Here is an 18,616-nt window from a genome sequence, read left to right as displayed (position 1 = left end):
AGCAATTACGTATCTTGTATTTGAACTGGTGTTATCATAAGCGTAAGTTTTATGTTCCAGTTCTTTCATTAATTTTATATGGATCAGTGGTTGGAAACTGGGACAGTGAAAAACACGAAACTTGTAGAGGTAGATGTAGAAAGTTATCAGCTGGAAGGAACTTCACAGGAAATATTCAGTGTCTCATTGCAGAAGAATGAAGCGACAGGGCCTTCAGTTCTTCAAATGGGTAAAGGTTGAAAATATTTTGATGAATACCTGAAGTACGGGGTTTCATAAACAGGAGATGTATTGTCCTAAGGTCCATTGTGTAGTGAACTGTTAATCGAACAACAACATGAAACCTTTGTTACTCTTACGGTATTTACAAACCTATGCAAACAAGGAATTTTTTTTTCTGTACCAAGCAAAACAACTCGTCAATAATACGGCATCTTACTTGTCAGTCAACAAAGACCCAGTTGAAGCCTCCTATCGCGTTGGGTATCGTATTGCTAGAAGTGGTAAGCAACATACTATAGTTCAGAACTTAAAGTAATATATCCTTATATTAATGATGTTCGTTGTATGGTTGGAGAACAACATACACACAGAATTAATACTATTCCTCTTTCAAATATGTCCGATATTCAGAAGACCATTATAGGTAGAATTAAAAAATGGTAAATTCTGTGCTGTTCAAGTTGATGAAAGCACAATTTTCCTGTTCTGATTGTTATTTGGATACTTGTGAAAGACAATGAACCTAAAGAAAATCCTCTGCTTTGTCATCCCTTGTTAGAACGCACCAGGAGTGAATATGCATTTAATGCTATTGATTCCTATTTCAAAGTGAAAGGTATTAGCTGATATAATTGTTGCGGACTATGCACTAATGGGCTTTGTTATGAACACCGCCATCGTCTTATTCTGCCTGCTCTATGCCACTAGTTTAACACAGGAAGGTGGGAATACCAATATTTCTTAGTCTCCTTGAGAGTGCAGTAGTAGACACACAATCTTCGCTGTCAGTGCGGGTGTGGCACTGTGTTATTTGTGTATAGAATGTGTGTGAAAAGCCGAGTTATTTCATACAATGAGTAAACGTGTCTGGTCACTTCTGTTTGTACAAGATATATTTCGTATAGAACTGTGAAATGGACTAATCATGTTATGCTTATTTATATTTCAGAAGTGATTTTAAGGTGTACTTGTTTCTTTCCGTTTGTGCAAGCTATATATATATTTGTAGAACTAAAACTTCGGATTCTTTCCCCGAAATATTGAACTGTTGTGTACAGTTTCTCCAATCTCGGCAAGGTGGTTCGCAGCCAGAAAAGATAACACTCCATGAAATACTGTCTTCAAGGGAATTAAGAGGAAAGCGGCTGTCGGCTTTATCTAGGCAAGGACCTAATAAAGGAAGTAATTGGATATCCTCAGATTACTCTCGCATCTGTGCCTTTGCACCTTATTTCAGAAGGTGATGGAGCCTCCGTGGCTCAAATGGCAGCGTGCTGGCCTCTCACTGCTGGGTTCAGTGGTTCAAATCCCGGTCACTGCATGTGAAATTTGTACTGGACAAAGCTGAGGCGGGACAGGTTTTTCTTTGGGTAATCAGGCTTTCCCTGTCATTTCATTCCAGCAACTCTCCTGAATATCATTTCCTTTCATCTGTCATTCATTAAACATTGCCACAGAGGAGTGAGACAGGCTTCGGCACTGGCACAATTCCTATCCTTGCTGCTAGATGGGGGCTTAATTCATTCCATTCGTGACCCGGTTGAATGACTGGAAACAGGCTGCGGATTTTTTTTTCACCAGGTGATTAAAGCCGTGGAGGATAGTGGATTCCTTGTGATAAGAATTGTGACTGAGAATCACAAAACAAACTGCTTCATGTTTAGACATTTTGAACAACCTCAAATATCCAGATGATAATTTCCCAACCGAACTAGAAACAGGAAATCAAATCTTAATTTGCGGGTACTTGGTTCGTGTTGTTGAAGAGAGGATGGAGTGTGACATTTGCATCAGCAACATCTCACTGCCTAGAGCTTCAACACTGCTAAATGGAACTGATTATGCATCAGGACAGAGGAGGAGTTCGCTACCCAAAACCTTGTTTTGTTGCTCTGGTGAAAAATTTGCAGGAGTTAGTTTAAGCTGCTGTGCCCTATTGTCGAAGTCCTTCAAATGTACAAGCGTAACACAAGGACTTGCAACGTCCTCCCTTTCGGAATGTGTTTTGTTACAGTGCGAGGTCAAAGAACGTCAGCAAACTGTTAGTGATAATATCCTAACCAAGTTGGTAAGACCTCTATTAACTGACGCGTTGGGAAGAACACAAAATGTACTGGACCACTACAAGCCTTCGTCCAGAACAATCTTTAAATTGTGGCATGAAGAGGCCAACTGCAACTTCATACAGGTAATATTGCCAATATATAATATTACTAATGTAATTTACGAGCTTCAGTGAACTATGACCATACTGCGTATTGTTCTGTACACTGTTGTCATTAGAATAAGTTTGGAACATTGTGCGTCTATGACTGCCATCTAGCGGAGAAATTTTGTCGCAGCCTATTCGCAAAAAGTCTCGCATAAATCAGGCAGTATAGGAGGATGGAGACGGCGGTGGTTATGAAAGTAGCACTCGATGTAACCTGCAGACACTTTTGCATCCATAGGTAAAACCTGGCAGCAACTCTCCTTCCTAATGAGTTACAAGCAGTTCTTGATGATGGAGCCATTAAAGTGGTAAATTTTATGTAGTCAAAATGTACAAACTCAAGCATTTTCAAAGAACTGTGTGGAGAGCCTTCATTCCTCCCAGCTTCTTCATTCATTAATAAGTTGGCTCTCTCATTGGAGGGTTCTAACCAGATTATTCAAACTTAGATGTCAGGTCCAGGTTTTCTTTAAAGATTGTCCTTTTCCAGTTTGCTTTGTGTTGGATGACAATGATTGGCTACAGGCTCTTGCAAATCTGAGATTTCCTTACAAATAAACAATCTAAACGAGGCATTTCAAAATAGCTTGGCAATGATCCCCAATATTTCAGACAGAATTTAATCTATGATTAAAAAGATTGATTTTTTTTTTTTGGAGGTCATATATTGAAAGAGGCCAATCTGAAATATTTGGAACAGAGAACAACTGTATGACTGAGAAAATTGGGAGGTCTAAAATCGTCTTTCGAAAAATGACTCTCCAAGACCTGGAGAAGAGAACAGTTGGATTGGCAGTATTTTTAAGAATATTTCCAATTAGGCTTTAAGTGACAATATTGAGAAATATGGTATGAAAATCACTGTGGCGAAGGGCAAAACAGTGGTGATGGCACGAGGAGAAAAAGAAGGAATAGTACAGTATTAGGGGACAAAACTTTTAGGTTGTTGAATACTTCAAATATTTGGGAAGTGAAATATTGTGAGATGCAAGGTTGCATAAGGGGGTCAGCAGAAGGGCACAAGTGGGAAATAAGTTTTACTAGAATGTAAGGAACCTGGTGTTGAACAGAGAAGTTCCAGTGAAATGTAAAGAGATAATGTACAAGAAGTACTATACTCCTATATTAATGTTTGCAACAGTGACTTTGACAGCAAGAAATGAGAGTAAAATTCAGACCAGTGAGGTGGAAGTTCCAGAGGAATGTGGTAGGGAAGACAAGGAGAGTAACTAATGTTGAGGTCAGGGAAGAGATATGGGTAGAAAACTTGAGTAATAGGCTGGAGAAGAATAAATTGCAATGGCTTAGACAAGTTATGAGGATGGAGGGATAGTGATACCAAAACAAGTGTTGGAGGCTAAGATAAAAGGAAGAGGGCAAAGAGGAGCCACAGAGCAAGATGGATGAACTCTGCAAGAACAGTATAAGAAAAAGACTGGATTGAAATACACTGAGGAGTGATGGAAGGAGAGGCAGTGGTGAAGTAAAATCAACAGGCAGGAGCTGGACAAGGGGAAATGAAAATGATGATGATTTCCAAGGAGGGCATGGTATCAGTCAATGAAAAAGAGAAATTAATGGACGTCTCAACTAATTCTACTTTCAAAAGGAAATTCAAGGAGAAATTTCTTAACTTTTGGGGAGACATCAGTGCAGAATAAGATAACTTCAAATCAAAATCAATTCATTTGCAAAGGAGGTGTCTACCTCTGTGGCAAATGGTACACTAAAATACATTATCAACATGCACTACATTTTAAATCGACAACAGAAGACATTTTCCTAGAATAAAGTATTATACAATTCACACTAACAATTTTTTCTATTAAACACACAGCTCATCCTCAGTAAGTTTATATTGTTTACTGTATTCTACTTATATCTCGTGTACTTACATAGTCAATTCATATACAGTACGAGGAATTACTTCAAATAATACTACACAACTGCTATAAAATTAAAATATACATTGCATTTACTTTTTACCTATTCTGGAACCTAAGTAACATAACGACCTGCTGCGTCTTAACCAGAGCCCCTTTTGCCAGGGCCTTCGCAGCTACCATAGCGGTCCCAGGGTCCTGGAAATCCCCACTGTACATAACCCCTGCAGGCAGTCCCCTACTTCGGCTGTCCAATCTCCATAGACTAGCAGATTGATTTAATTTATTCACAAAATTTTTTTATTTACAATAACGTGCACTGGTCGAATGCCCTCTAACATTTCTTTTCTCCGTTGCTGTTTATTCTCTTCTTGAATATCTGTACAGATTTTGGACAAGGATCAAACACTACCTTTGGTAAACTGTTCCACTCCTTCACGCCCTTCCCAGTGACTGAAAATTTACCCCAATCGCTTCTCCTGAAATCCCTTCTAATTTTATACTTGTGGTCAGCCCTGCCAATATAATTATTTTCCAACTGAAGCCTCTCAGGCATTTCTCCCCATGCTTCCTCCTGTATGGGCTTTATATAATACTGTAAGTCTAGTTTTTTCCCTTCTCTTAAAGTTTCCCCACCCAAGTTTCTCTTAACGTTTCTGATACACTACTTTTCTCCTGAAATCCCCTGTTACAAATCTTGCTGCTTTCCTCTGCACACAATCTATTTCTTTTATTAGTTATTCCGGATGAGGATCCCAAACACTGTTTGCATATTCCAATAATGCACGAACCATACTTAAGTAACTTTTCTCTTTTAATTCTTTGTTGCATCCTTTAAGTAGCCTCATTATGACATGCTTTCCCAACAATGCCATCAACATGACCCTTCCAGTGCAAATTACTTTCATATCTCACACCTAAGTATTTGCACTTGCCATCTTTTGGGATAATTACCTCATCCAAAGTATATTTAAATAGCTCCTGTTTGTAAATGTTGGTTTGCCTCCATTAACCTTCATATTATTCTCTTCAACCCATTGTTGGATACTGTACAGGTCCCTTTGTCATTCTGAACAATCCTCGATGTAATTTATTTCCCTATATCCGGGAGATAGTAGGTTCGAATCCCACTATCGGCAGCCTGAAAATGGTTTTCCGTGGTTTCCCATTTTCACACCAGGCAAATGCTGGGGCTGTACCTTAATTAAGGCCACGGCCGCTTCCTTCCAACTCCTAGGCCTTTCCTATCCCATCGTCGCCATAAGACCTATCTGTGTCGGTGCGACGTAAAGTCCCTAGCAAAAAAAAAAAAAAAATTCCCTATAAACATTTGTCATCTGCATACAATCTTATTTTTGATGTTACATTGTTCCCTAAATCGTTTGTGTATATTAAGAAAAGTAATGGACTGATTATACTAGCCTGTGCAATTCCCTTCCAAACTTTCTCTTCCTGATACATTATTTCCTACTTTGACATTCTGAACCCTTGAATTTAGAAATGCTCTTATCCAACGTATAACCCTTGTGTTCAATTCTATTCCTTCCAATTTCCTTAAGAATATTCCATGTTCCACCCTGTCAAAGGCTTTGGAAAGGTCTATGGCTGTGCAATCTAACTGGCCTCCTGAATCCAACTGATCTGATTTGTACTGCTGAAACCCCACCAGTTGTGCCTCACAAGAAAATTTATTTTGAAATCCATACTGGCTCCTCATGAACCAATTTTTATAATCACATACACCTCTGATGTACTTAGCTATTATTAAGCTCTCCAGTATTTTACTTACTACACTGGTCAGGCTGATTGGTCTGTAGTTCTCAGGTTTCCTTTTACCACCCTTTCCTTTATAAAATTGGTATTATAGATTCCTTCCATTCCTTTGGTATTACACTATTATTTATGACATAGTCAAGGAGAAATTTTAAATAAGGCACTGTGTACTACCCCATTTTCTTTAATATCTCCCCACTCACTCCCTGCTGCTTTGCCTTGCTGAAGCAGTTGGATTTCTCTGAAAATATCCTCATTTGTGAATGAGAAGCTTTTTGTTTCTGTATGTGTCTCTCCCTCTATATTCTGTTTCCAACTCATAACAATCTTCTACTGAATTTCTGAATTCCCTACTAAATAGATTTGCATTCTCAAGATCTGTTAAAAAGTGTTCACACACTTCTCCTACCATTATGGGAATTTGGATTACTTTTCCTTTTTGATTCATAATATGTGAATACAGCTTTTTTCCATTATCCTTGAAGTATGCCATTCATATAATTCTCTTTTGCTTCCTTTTTCACTCTATTCCCTTATTAGCTGTTTTCTAGTGTCTCTTGTATAATAAACAGGGTCTGAGGTCATTTTACCTCTTAACAGGTACAAATCTCTTCTCTCCTTTGCAAATGATTCCTTTAAATTTTGCCCAAAATGTATCCACATTACTCCCTTCAATTATCCAACAACTGAATTGTTATTTAAGGAAAGTCCCAAATTCATCAACTTTAGTTTTTCTGTACAATTTCTTGTCTTGTGTGACCCTCTTATTTAGCCTTTTTTTGTACCAGTCCAACATCCATTATTACAGCCTTATGGTCACCTATTCCTTCAATGACCTCAGTTTTAACAATAATTTGCCATGATTTAACCAAGAATACATGTAGCAAGTTATTGAGACGAGTTGGTTCTTGTACTACTTATGCAAATCCTCCCTCCCAAAGTAACTTATTTGCCAGTTTCAGTTCACGGGTTTCACTTGCAGCTCCATTCCATTCAACTTCAGGCAAGTTTAGATCTCCCCCAATTATTACCATATTATTATTATTATTATTATTATTATTATTATTATTGTTATTGTTGTTGTTTTTATGAGTATAATCTATTATTTTCTCAAATATTTCCATGTCTCTTTTCCAGGCCTGTATGTTCCTATAATTCCCACCTCCGTCATATTATCACAAACTAATTTTATCCCTAATATTTCATCGCTTTCATCGGTAAACCATTCATGTGAGCAATAAGTTTCTTTCACCAAAATAAACAACCCCTCCTCCTCCAACCTTCCCATTTTATATCCTTGGTCTCTACGATAGACTGTATAACCTACTGGAAATGTTCTCTTATTACCCACCCCTTCTCTCAACCACAATTCCACTCCTATCACCACATCAATGTACCGAATTTCAATTGTTTATTTACTACACTCTTGACAGTTTACCAAGAGCAATCTCAGACCACCTTCCTCCCTAAAACTTAACTGTGGCAATTGGGTAACTTGAACGTTGACAGGGCACTTCAATTTTTGTTGCCATTTAAAAGTACAGAGCTGGTGGAGGGGGTTTCCTCTTCATAAATTAAAAAAAAAAAAATACTTTAATGAACTAAATAAAGTTCCAGATTTAATATATCTTACATCAGCTGAACCTGATTTCAATAAAACAATTTTCCTCAAAACAAGCTCAAGACACTTGCTGAATGCTTGTTGTTTCGGAAGTGCATAAGATGCAGTTTCTGTAAGCACTGTATTATTTGATTATGAGTAACCCCATAGTTGGGTAATTTATCACCAGTTACAACATACAGGGTGGTCAGAAACAGAAACCAGGTATATGAGCATTAGAGGGTTAGTCATACTGATGAACAAGTTGAAAAATAAAATTTGATGCCTTGTGCTATGGTCATTTTATCAGTTGCTGAAGTTAGCCAATCGGATTGCTTCGCAGGTAAATTTAAATGGGCTCTGCAAGGTTGTGTTGCAAAATTTGCACGTAGCTTAATGTCGACAAGAGTGACATGCCGAGAAATCAGTGTCCAACTCAAATGCATCACGGCTGTAAGCCGGTTTTACCATAGCGTACTTGTTAGGGCACTATCCTGTCAGCTTGGAGGTCCATATTCAAATCCCTATCCATGCAAAGTATTTTCTTCCATTGTTGCTCTCAAGCCATTCTTAAGCCATGTGCAAATTCACCAACACTGGCTTGCTAATCCAATTTGAATTCGCACGCAGAGCTGTGTGATTAGCTAACTTATGCATCTAATAAAATGACAACAGCGTGAGAGATCTTAACAATTTTTTCATATTATTCATCAGTATGACCAACCCGTAAACACTCGTTCTTGGTTCATGTTGTTTCTGACCGCCCGGTATAAATTTGAAACAATAGCATTTATATCAATTCCAGATACACTGTTCAAAAACATGTTCCCGTAATTTTTTTTTAAAAAACGTATGCCATACTCCACAAAATAATACCTCACACCCAGGTATATTACCAACTAAACGTTTATTCCTTACCGTTGAAGTATACAAAAGAGCATTGATGGATTTGCGTTCATTTTCAGAACACAAACTGAATGTCCAAATAGAGGTGAAAACAAAGTGAGAAATCCTCCAGGGTGCATTTCTATCACAGTTGGAGAGCTTCAGTATGGTGTATGTCCTCCATGAGCATGTATCACAGCTTGGCACCTACGTGGCATGCTCCGTTTAAGTCGAGGGAGGTCACGTTGCGGTGTCAGGTCCCTTTCTTCAATGAGAGCATGTTTGAGGTCTTGGAGAGTCTGTGGTGGAACAGGAGGCTCACGAACACTACTGTGAAGCCTTGACAGATCTCCAAACGTCTCAACTTCAGATTTTCGGTCAAAAAGGGGAGGGACCCATCTTGAACACACTTTGCGAAACTGTAGGTCGTTTGTGATGATTGCTTGACAGCTCCTATAACTGATTCAGACTTGTTCTGCAATTTCTGATACTCTCGCCCGTCAATCATCATTGTCATCTTCAACCAAACAAATGTCTTCGTTTTTAATGCTGGTCTGAGGACAGTGACAGTGTTGCTGATTTTCCACATGTTCTCGTCCTTCCTTGAACTTTTTATGCCAGACAAACACACGCGTCCTTGACAATGTTTGTGCACTGAACTGTGCAGTCATACTGTGGAAAACTTCTGCCACTCTAAATTTGATTCGCAGTTTGTATTTTGAGAATCATCCACAGAGCCAATGTATACGAATGCCCTCACTTCGTGGGCTATTAAATTAATTAATTTATTTGTTTATCTATTTATTTTGTCACTGTTCTAGGGCATTGTTTTATAAGCAGGGCCGGACAAGGATAGAATGTTTGGGGGTTTGAATCCGCTTGACTGAGCAGCAGCCTGTTAGCACAGTAAGTGTTCGAATAGATGGCCTTCTGCAGTAATGCACGTTTCAGCACGCCATTGACCTGCCATTCGGGCTCTTTGTAGCATATTAGGTGTTACGGATTCACAAGCTTCCGTAATAAGGTTTCGATGGCTTTGAGGATTTTCCAGCTGCTGAGCGTACACTACATCCTTCAAATAGCCCCATAGGAAGAAGTCCAGTGGCATCAAATCGGGCAATCTAGCAGGAGAGGTGACAGGTCCTCCCCTTCCTATCCATCTATCGGGATGTGTAACATTCAGGTAGTTGCGAACATCTGCTGACGTGTGAGGGGGAGCTCCGTCGTGTTGATACCACATGCTTAAACTCTCACCCAGGGGCACATCCTCTAGCAGCATTCGTAATTGGTCTTGAAGAAAGTGTAGGTATTGGGCTCCTGTCAAATGATCCTCGAAGATGTATGGTCCAATTAGGTGATCACCCAGTGTAACACACCAGACATTTACTTCCCCATCGTGCCCGAAATGCAGCCTGCCTTACCCAGTGGGGATTTCAACACTTCAGTAGTGCATATTATGCCGATTCACAGAGCCATTATTATGAAATCGTGCCTCGTCCGAAAATAAAATGAGGTACAAACACTGGATCATTTGCCACTTGCACCATTATCCACGCACAGAAATTGAGAGTTTCAAAATCTCCTCTGTGGAGTTCTTGATGTAGTTGCAGGTGATATGGATGAAAAAGACTGGAATGCAATATCTTTACCATAGACGACTGGCTGTTGTTGGCCTGTTACGTGAGGATTCTCCCGGAAAGTGTCCAAAACCATCTCAGCAGTTTCACCGGGCGTAACGGGTGCCTCTCTAACAGGACCTATTCGGGAAAGTGAGGAAGTTATGCGCAAACGTTGCTCCACCCTCCTAAGCGTATTTGCATTTGGTTGTCTGTGTGGAAATCTTTCCTGGTGCAGGCATTGTGCATTCTGTCTTGCTTCACCGTAGGTGAGGAGCATATCAACATACTCATCTGTTGAATATATAGCGAAGAAATGATCAGGGCTGCTAGGCTACACCAAGTGTCAGGCCACTACACATTCAACATGCATGTTGTTGGTCGAATGTGGCACGAGTGGCCTTTTATTTGATCCTCAGTGTTTAATATGTGAATAAGAATATTTATCGCTTGTGGGATTCAAATCCACCGACCAACGCAACATGTGTCAACACGTCTGTGGTTAGTCCACTACACCACGGTGACCGTTGCCTCCAGTTTATCAGAAAGCTTACTTGGTGTAAAACTACGTCCTGCTTCACAAACTCTTACATTTTTTCTGTCTTTATGCCGTCGCTTTCAGCAATAATTTCATAACCAATCGAAAGCTTATAATTATCACGTACATTTTACATAACCGTATGACAGTTTTATGTATTGTATAAATAACATTCGCATACGTGTTTTTGCAAAAGTCGTGCAGTGATGACGCAGTAAGTGCTTTAAAGGAGACTGTTGCTTGGTATATGGCAAAGGAAAATCGACCATCGCCCGACTGACGTTCGTTGGGATGCCTAAAAGCAGAAACATCAGGCATGGCTAACTTACCCGGTATAGTGATGTCGGGCTGCGAGTATTATTTGCATCAAGGTTGGTTCAGTGTTCTTGAAATTCAGAAATCCGGAAGTTGGTATTTTTCAGTCCACTCTCTTGCCAACTCTGTTCCTGTCACAACTGAGAGGTGTCTTGCGTGCATATTGAGTCATATGCATACCTGCCAACCCTTCCGAATTACCCAGAAATTTTGTTTTTTTAACTCTTCTTCCAATTTTCCAATTTATTTTTACTTTTTCCTATTTTTGACCAATATAAACTTCAGTACGGTCAATACTCTTCCCCTAGGATAAATTGTGTGCTTGTGTAATTTACGCAACCTTATTTTCAAGCGTATTTATTTGATGCTTTATTTTGCTTGGTAGGCCATGGCCCTTCGGGGCTGTTGCACCAGGGGTGGGTGAGTGGTTATAGTCTAATAAAGGAAACTATAGTGCATTTAGCTCCATGTTTTTTGCATTTTTTGTAACCATTTTTGTTTTCTTAGTTTGTTTTTAAATTTAATGGTCAATTCACCTTGTAACTGTAGATAAGGATGCGTTGTATGTTCTTTTTTCATCGAAACTTTGCCGCAATATACTGGATGAAATCCAAGAATTAAAAAATCTTCCTAGTTTTGATTTCTGAAAGTTGGCAGGTATGCATTTGCACCATGTCCGTTTAAATAGTAGCATATGTTCAGGATGACTGGTGTGACTTCTCATTATAGTTTGCTCACGGCTAAAGAAAAGCTCCATGTTATTGAAGAGGCAGTGCAAATTTGTAATTATGCTGCTGGAAGTAAGTATGATGGGGGACGAGAGTTGAGGTAAGGTACGTGATTTGGAGGAAGAATAATCCTTGCCTCTTGAACATACAGTAACCGCCGGTCATTTTGCTGACAAAAAAAAGGTTAACTTTAGGGAAATCGAAAACAGGGTATGCGAAAATGTGACTGAAAAGACACACTTTGAATGTGCCATCATAAGGGACATGTTTTGATTCTAAAGTTAAGTACAGGGTGTAAGACTAACCATGGATGTCTCGTGTGTGTTTGACCTAAATGACTTCAGTTTTTGCAAGGAAACAAAACATTGTAAAACATCTCCCAGCAGATTATGAAGAAAATAGAGCAAAATTCCACAGATTTGTTATCGATTTGCACCAGTGAAATTTGTATGTACTCTTGCAAATTTGTATTGCAGACTGGACACCAGTATATTTTGAAATATTGCTGGAGTATACAATAAGGAGCTTACGACGCGAGGAATGATCTTTCTGCTTACACCGCTTTCCCCACACCATTTTGCGGTTGTAAGTGCAAACTGTGTCGCATGTATGGATTTGGCTTCTTTATGGCTGATGCCCTTCCTGACGCCAGCCCCACTGTTGAGGTTGATTGGTTGCGTGTATATGAAAAGGAAAGTATTGGGATAAACACCCAGTTCCCTAAGCCAGGGGAGTTAACCTTGCACGATTATACAAGGGTAATCCCAAAAATAAGGTCTCCTATTTTTTTTTATAAATACAGAACTCTGTTCGTGTGGCTGTTGCTCGCAATATTGTGAAGAATGTTTCCCACGCTCGCATATAAACATGTGGACGCCACACTGAGGCACTCAGACTTTGCTTGGCAGCCATTGAGAATGGAGCTCCCGTTGGATGTTGCCGCCAAGTGTGAAGTGCGCGCAGTTATTTGGTTTTTGAACGCAATAGGTACTGAATTGATTGAAATCCATCGACAATTGACGAACCAAGGAACGGGAGACCATCAATTTCCGTCGATGGTCATGAAGGTTGAGCAAATCATGCGTGAAGATCGGCGAATCACCCTGGATGATCTCTGCACTTCGGTTCCTGAGGTTTGCCGAAGCACCGCTCGCTGAATTTTAACGGAAAAGTTGAAATACCAGAAGGTGTGCGCAGGATGGGTGCCACGCATGCTGACTGAAGACCACACTTCCTGAACAGCATGGTGGCGATCTGGTATGACATGGGCATACAAAAACTGTCACAATGTCTACAAAAATGCATCGACCGAAATGGTAATTGTGTAGAAGAATACCTAAATGTTCAAGCTGTAAAATGTTGTAACCATTGTAGAAATGAACATGTCTATTTATTTTTGGGATTACCTTCGTAATCTACAACCCAGTTGGGAATGAAACGTCTGAAATGAGGGCCCCTGCGCTGACCATTCAGCCAAGTATACGATGCAACAAATTGCTTAATAATTTTATAATTATTGTTTTGTAGTATTTACGTTTTTGAATATTTTACAAGGCTACACACACACACACACACACACACACACACACACACACACACACACACACACACAAAATAAACTTGACAAAATTTCCTGTTCTAAATTAGGGTATGGGGGTTAGTAAATGGCGGGGTTTATTTGTGTATGTACGATATGTAAGTTTTCTGGTATGTTCTTGCATATCTTCTACAAAAGTCATTAGTGAGGTAATAATACAGGGGTATATTATATGGTATAATTCTAACATCAGTTATAAGTAATACTTTCTCCTTTCATGATGAAAGCTTGTCTTAATTATAGAATTTGGTACCCACAATTTTAATTAATTGTCTTTTTTATTCAGCTTGGTAATTTCAACACGTCTCGTGTGGCATCAAGATTCTCTCCTGAAGTTGTGGATGGTCTGAACATGGTGGTTATGCTTATGCAGGGAACACCTGTAACATACTATGGTGAAGAACTTGGAATGAAAGATAATGACGACACTGAAGTTAATTTTGCCAGATCTCCTTTTTCATGGGAAAATTCTACTAATGCAGGTTTGTGAAATTGAGAAGTTTTCTTCTGATTTACTTACATGTTTACATCTACTGTGTCATAAGTTTATTCCCCCCCCTGTTTCATGAATTAAATTTGGAGAGGTGCCCTGTTTACCTCACCATGTTTGAATTCAGTCAAATTAATGGATGTTTAGATAACTTTGCCTGCATACTACAGCTAGGGTGTCAAACCTGTGGCTCTCGATCACATCGCATGCTGCCCATAGTAATATTTCCGATTTATATAATATAATATATAAAGTCTGTTTGGATTAAAACAGCAAGATATTTTATCACTTGTTTCCAAATGTTTACAGTAGTTTTCGTTGTACGGTCGTTAACGTCATGCCACCTTCCACTCCCTTCTTACTCCGCTGTTCTCCGCACAGCCTACTGACTGCTGCTCCCGATCTAACAAATGCACCAACTGCAGTCTGAAAAAGAATCATCAGTTATAAAGCCTCCATTGGGCCATAGCCCCCACTCGTAAAGACTATTTATGGTTACTATTAGTCTGGTTAGGGTCTGGTACACTGGAAAGCAATGAAAGTAGCAGGGTTAGGTTGGTTCAGATAGGTCACATCATATCCTAAATGAGTATTTTTAAAGATATGAAGGGGTGGTAAATGAGTGCATGTTTTGAGAAGTTCATACTAATAAGAAAAATTGACAAGTGTTCACGTTTTCAATACATCAAGTAAATGATATTACATTAGTTCATACTTAATATCATTTACTTGATATATTGTCAATTTCATATAACTTCACATTAATATGGAACAAAAATGAAATTTATAGCTTATAATATAAAGTTCATACTTCATGAGATTATGCTGACAAGTCTCATGACACATTTGAGAAGGCACATGCCTCTGATGTCACACAATGCAGTAATAACATACTGTGATGTCTTGATCAACCAGAAGCATCATGAGGTGGTTTGGTCTTCCATTCACAGCAAATATATACTGTACATGTCCAAGTGGGAAGAAAGGTGGGGGGTACGATGTTTGATTTACTCCAGGCAACTCGCAAAGCAGAGAGCAGAATATGCCATTTCATTTCAAACTGATTTGTGGTGGATGGAAAATACAGTATGTGTGCCCTTCTTAATAATAATAATAATAATAATAATAATAATAATAATAATAATAAATAATAACCCCTTTCCCTCGTCCAGTTCCCATTGGGTGCACCCTTCTGCTCATAGTGAGCACTTGAATTAGAGGTACAGTGGGATCTTGATTAGCAGTTTATGGAGGGACCATGAAAAAGAAATGTACAATACGGGAAAACCAAAAAGTTGGGAATGAGATAAAACCATCAAAAATTTTGCTATAAACATCTCAATAATTAACCCGTTAAGTAGGGAGGTCATAAACAAGAAATTCCTGCATTGTGGGGAATCATTTTCAGTAAAATTTTTCTTTAAAAAAGTTTTTGCCAACCTAAACCCGCTTAAATATTATATTATGTTAAACTTAGCATAGAATTAAACGTTGCAGTGTAAATTGTGTTACTACTTACAATAAAAACGATTTTTCAATTCATCCAGTGTCAGTGCAAATATGGCACATGTGCCATTTCATATTTACTCAGATTTGGAGTATTATTTGTATTGCTTATATTAATTGATTGTTGAAATGCATAACACACAAATGAAAAATTATCAAATACTCCAAATAAGTTTTCAATTACCTGTATCCATAAATTCAGCTTGTTCACAGATCCTCAAACTCTACATTATTAGTGTCCATTCTAGTCGGAATATTTTAATTTCTAGCATGAATTTTTCTCTTCTGCTCTTTAAAGTGTACGAAGCATACGTACTCATTCACAGTTTGCAAATAAATTGGTGTACTTTTGCCTCTTAGTAGTCGAAAACATACATACCTGTGCTTGTGAATGGTTGCCTATTGAGAGTGATCTTGCATTATTGTAGTGATAGAGTAGTTTCAAGCTTTTGCAAAGAAGCACTAAAAGGATATAAAATCAAAACCTATTTGGAAATAATTTGAAATGGGATTTAATTTTCTACTTTCTTAGTTTTCAGACACCAGGTATAACTTCGTCCTATGTATCCCAATTACCTCATGCTTACTCGTAGCGTAATGTCTAACGCGCTCAGTTCATAATACTAGATTTGCAGTTGTGACGAATCATTCTTATTTTCATTATTAGCGTTGTATTAATCTGTATGTCTCTTTATATACGTTCTTTTGTTAATAATATATTTCATTGAAATGTTTAACAATATTATGCTTACTAGGAAAATGCTTTATGTGTGCGCTACTTATAGAAAGGGATGTTGCAATTAATATAGCATATAGGACTGTCGCCCAGGTAGCAGATTCCCTATCAGTTGTTTATATAATCTTCTTGTAAATGGTTTTGAAGAAATTGGAAACTGTTCCATTTCCGAATTCCTCTTCCTATGAATGGATATTTACCCCGATTAATGCTTTACATTTACGGTATCTTCCAATTTTATCTTCATAAAGTTAAACATTAGAATGGAATGCATTATCAATAAATGGAAGCATGTGGAACTAGACATCACAGAGCTAGTTGCAAATAGAGCGTGGAGATACTTAAATCAATTCACAGAAGCCTGCAGATAGAATGTTCAAAGGCAATAAGTCCGTAAGGAAATGTGGGTGTATATACGTATATGGAAGCACGTAAAAAAGAGTTCAGAACAATGGCAGGGAACAAAATTAAATTTTATAATGTAAATTAGAAAGACGATGAAAACCTGCGTACCTTCTATTACGGAGCGAGCGACTTGACCAATCTAGTACGAGAATTCTTTCCATAAACGCTGCCTTACATGACAAGTTATAACTGGCGTAAGAAAATGTAATTTCGAGATCTTAATCCCAATTAGGTATTGATTTTGAAGCTCATAGATTAAAATCACGAAAGCTTGACATAAATTGTTGACCATACTCGTAAGACTCCCCTTTTTAGGCTTTTTGATGATAATCAACAGATGCAAGCACAGGAAAATAAGACAGTCGAAATGAGCTTCATACATCTGACGATAGATGGCACCACACTCGAAGGTGAGAAGCCGCTGAAAATCAGTCTAGCCAACTCCGTATATCGGTGTCTAGCTCTGGGTAGCTATCCAGCGCTTGCGCGGAGGTGGTTGCACGCAAGGCAAAGTACCGGCCGTTTACACCCCCAGGTAGTTTACCTCTCGGGCAGCTGGCAGCCACTTTACCAGCAGATGGTAGAACTGGCCCTAAATAAAATTATACACCTGTAACATTCTATTTAAAAAACAAGAAGTTAAAGGGAATACACTGTATTTCACAGGAGAATTACTCAGCAGTCTTTGGATTGTTGATGATGGCTACATTCCGACGAGATCAAGGAATATACGGTAATTGAGTAAATAATTACTAGAATCAGCTGATTACTGTATTTTGATCATTTGTAGTTCTAGTCCTCAGCGTACTTTGTACTTCGGACCTTCGTTTATTCATAGAGTAAAAGTTAATAAGTTAACCAAATTCCTATATCCCATTAATATTGTAATTCAAAACCCTGGCGTAGTTTTGTCAGAAAGATTTTTTTTTTTTTAGAAATTATTCTGGAAAACCTCTTATTTTTCAGCATTTGAGGAAACTTTTATTCTCCGTCTTGCGTAGTAGGGAAAATAATAATCCACCAGCTGTAAAAATCATATAACCACATTTCAGTTGAAAATATTGTAGTGTAGATACAGTGAATTAGATGGTATCGTGCCTTCTATACTCGTGTGTATCTTCGTGTGTGTATCTTAGAGCATAGTAAGATAAAATAAAACTAATAATAATAACGCATTTAGCTTTGTTGATAATGTTTGAGTAGTTCTTGTGAATGATAAACTTGCAATTTTCATTTCTGTTTGTGCTTAGTAATAACATATTGTAATTAGGATATGTCTGAACGTAGTTTAAAATTATTGTAGTGTATTGTAGTATCTTATTGGTAGCGACCTGAAAAATTAGCATCCATTTTTTCCAAAATTGGCTTATATTTATTCCAAAATTAGCATCTTTTTTTCCACAATTAGCATGTATTTACAAAGTTAAAAAAATCGCATGGTATTATTTTTAACGATTCCAAGTTTATGAAGTGCAGTTATTGTCCTTGGTTCACACACAATACAAATTCATTGTTCAAACGAAAGCATTGTCAGTACTTCGGCATTGCTTTTTTCAAATTGCACCGTCTGTCTGTAACCACTGTGTTGTAATGAGACAATACGCGCTCGCCATCTACAAAGGGCACTAGGAAAGTTTTGCAATACGAAAAACGGTTGGCTGGACACCCCTGTTATGGTGAGGGATGAAAAGAGGGGTGAAAACTGGTCTAGAAGGCAGCAAGGCGCGACCTTCACACCAGTTGTTACCAAATAGTGGGATTGAAAACATGTTAAAATGTCAGTGTGGTCTAAAGGTGAATGTCGCGCAATTATCCGCTACAGTTTTGCTCGTGGATTAACTGTTGACCAGTGCCTGGAGGAAATGACTCCTGTGCTGGGGAAAGACTGTTCACATCGGACAACAATTTTCTGCTGGTACAAAGAGTTCTAGAGGAGAAATTTTGGGTTTGAAGATGATCCTCGTTCTGGGCGATCGTCTGAATCAGTGACTGAGGAAAACATTGAAGCTGTGAGGAAAATATTGCAGCAAGAGAGGCGGTTGACATATCGGCAGGTAGAAGAGACCCTCCACATCGCTGCCTCAGCTATTCCTTCAATTCTACACGACCA

General features: G+C 38.5%; 1 protein-coding gene across 1 annotated transcript in view; it reads left to right on the top strand.

Moving 5' to 3' along the window:
* The window catches only part of LOC136864246 (probable maltase), a 141,346-nt gene that overhangs the window by 54,135 nt on the left and 68,595 nt on the right, over positions 1-18,616 (top strand). Inside the window, exon 7 of the mRNA XM_067140987.2 lies at positions 13,656-13,851. Coding sequence (XP_066997088.2) covers positions 13,656-13,851 — 196 coding nt within the window. The remainder of the gene's footprint in view (positions 1-13,655; positions 13,852-18,616) is intronic.

This window comes from Anabrus simplex, chromosome 2 (genome assembly GCF_040414725.1).
Source record: "Anabrus simplex isolate iqAnaSimp1 chromosome 2, ASM4041472v1, whole genome shotgun sequence".
Classification (NCBI taxonomy): Eukaryota; Metazoa; Arthropoda; class Insecta; order Orthoptera; family Tettigoniidae; genus Anabrus; species Anabrus simplex.
Note: the sequence above shows the minus strand (reverse complement) of the source record. Positions and strands in the feature narration are given on the sequence as shown.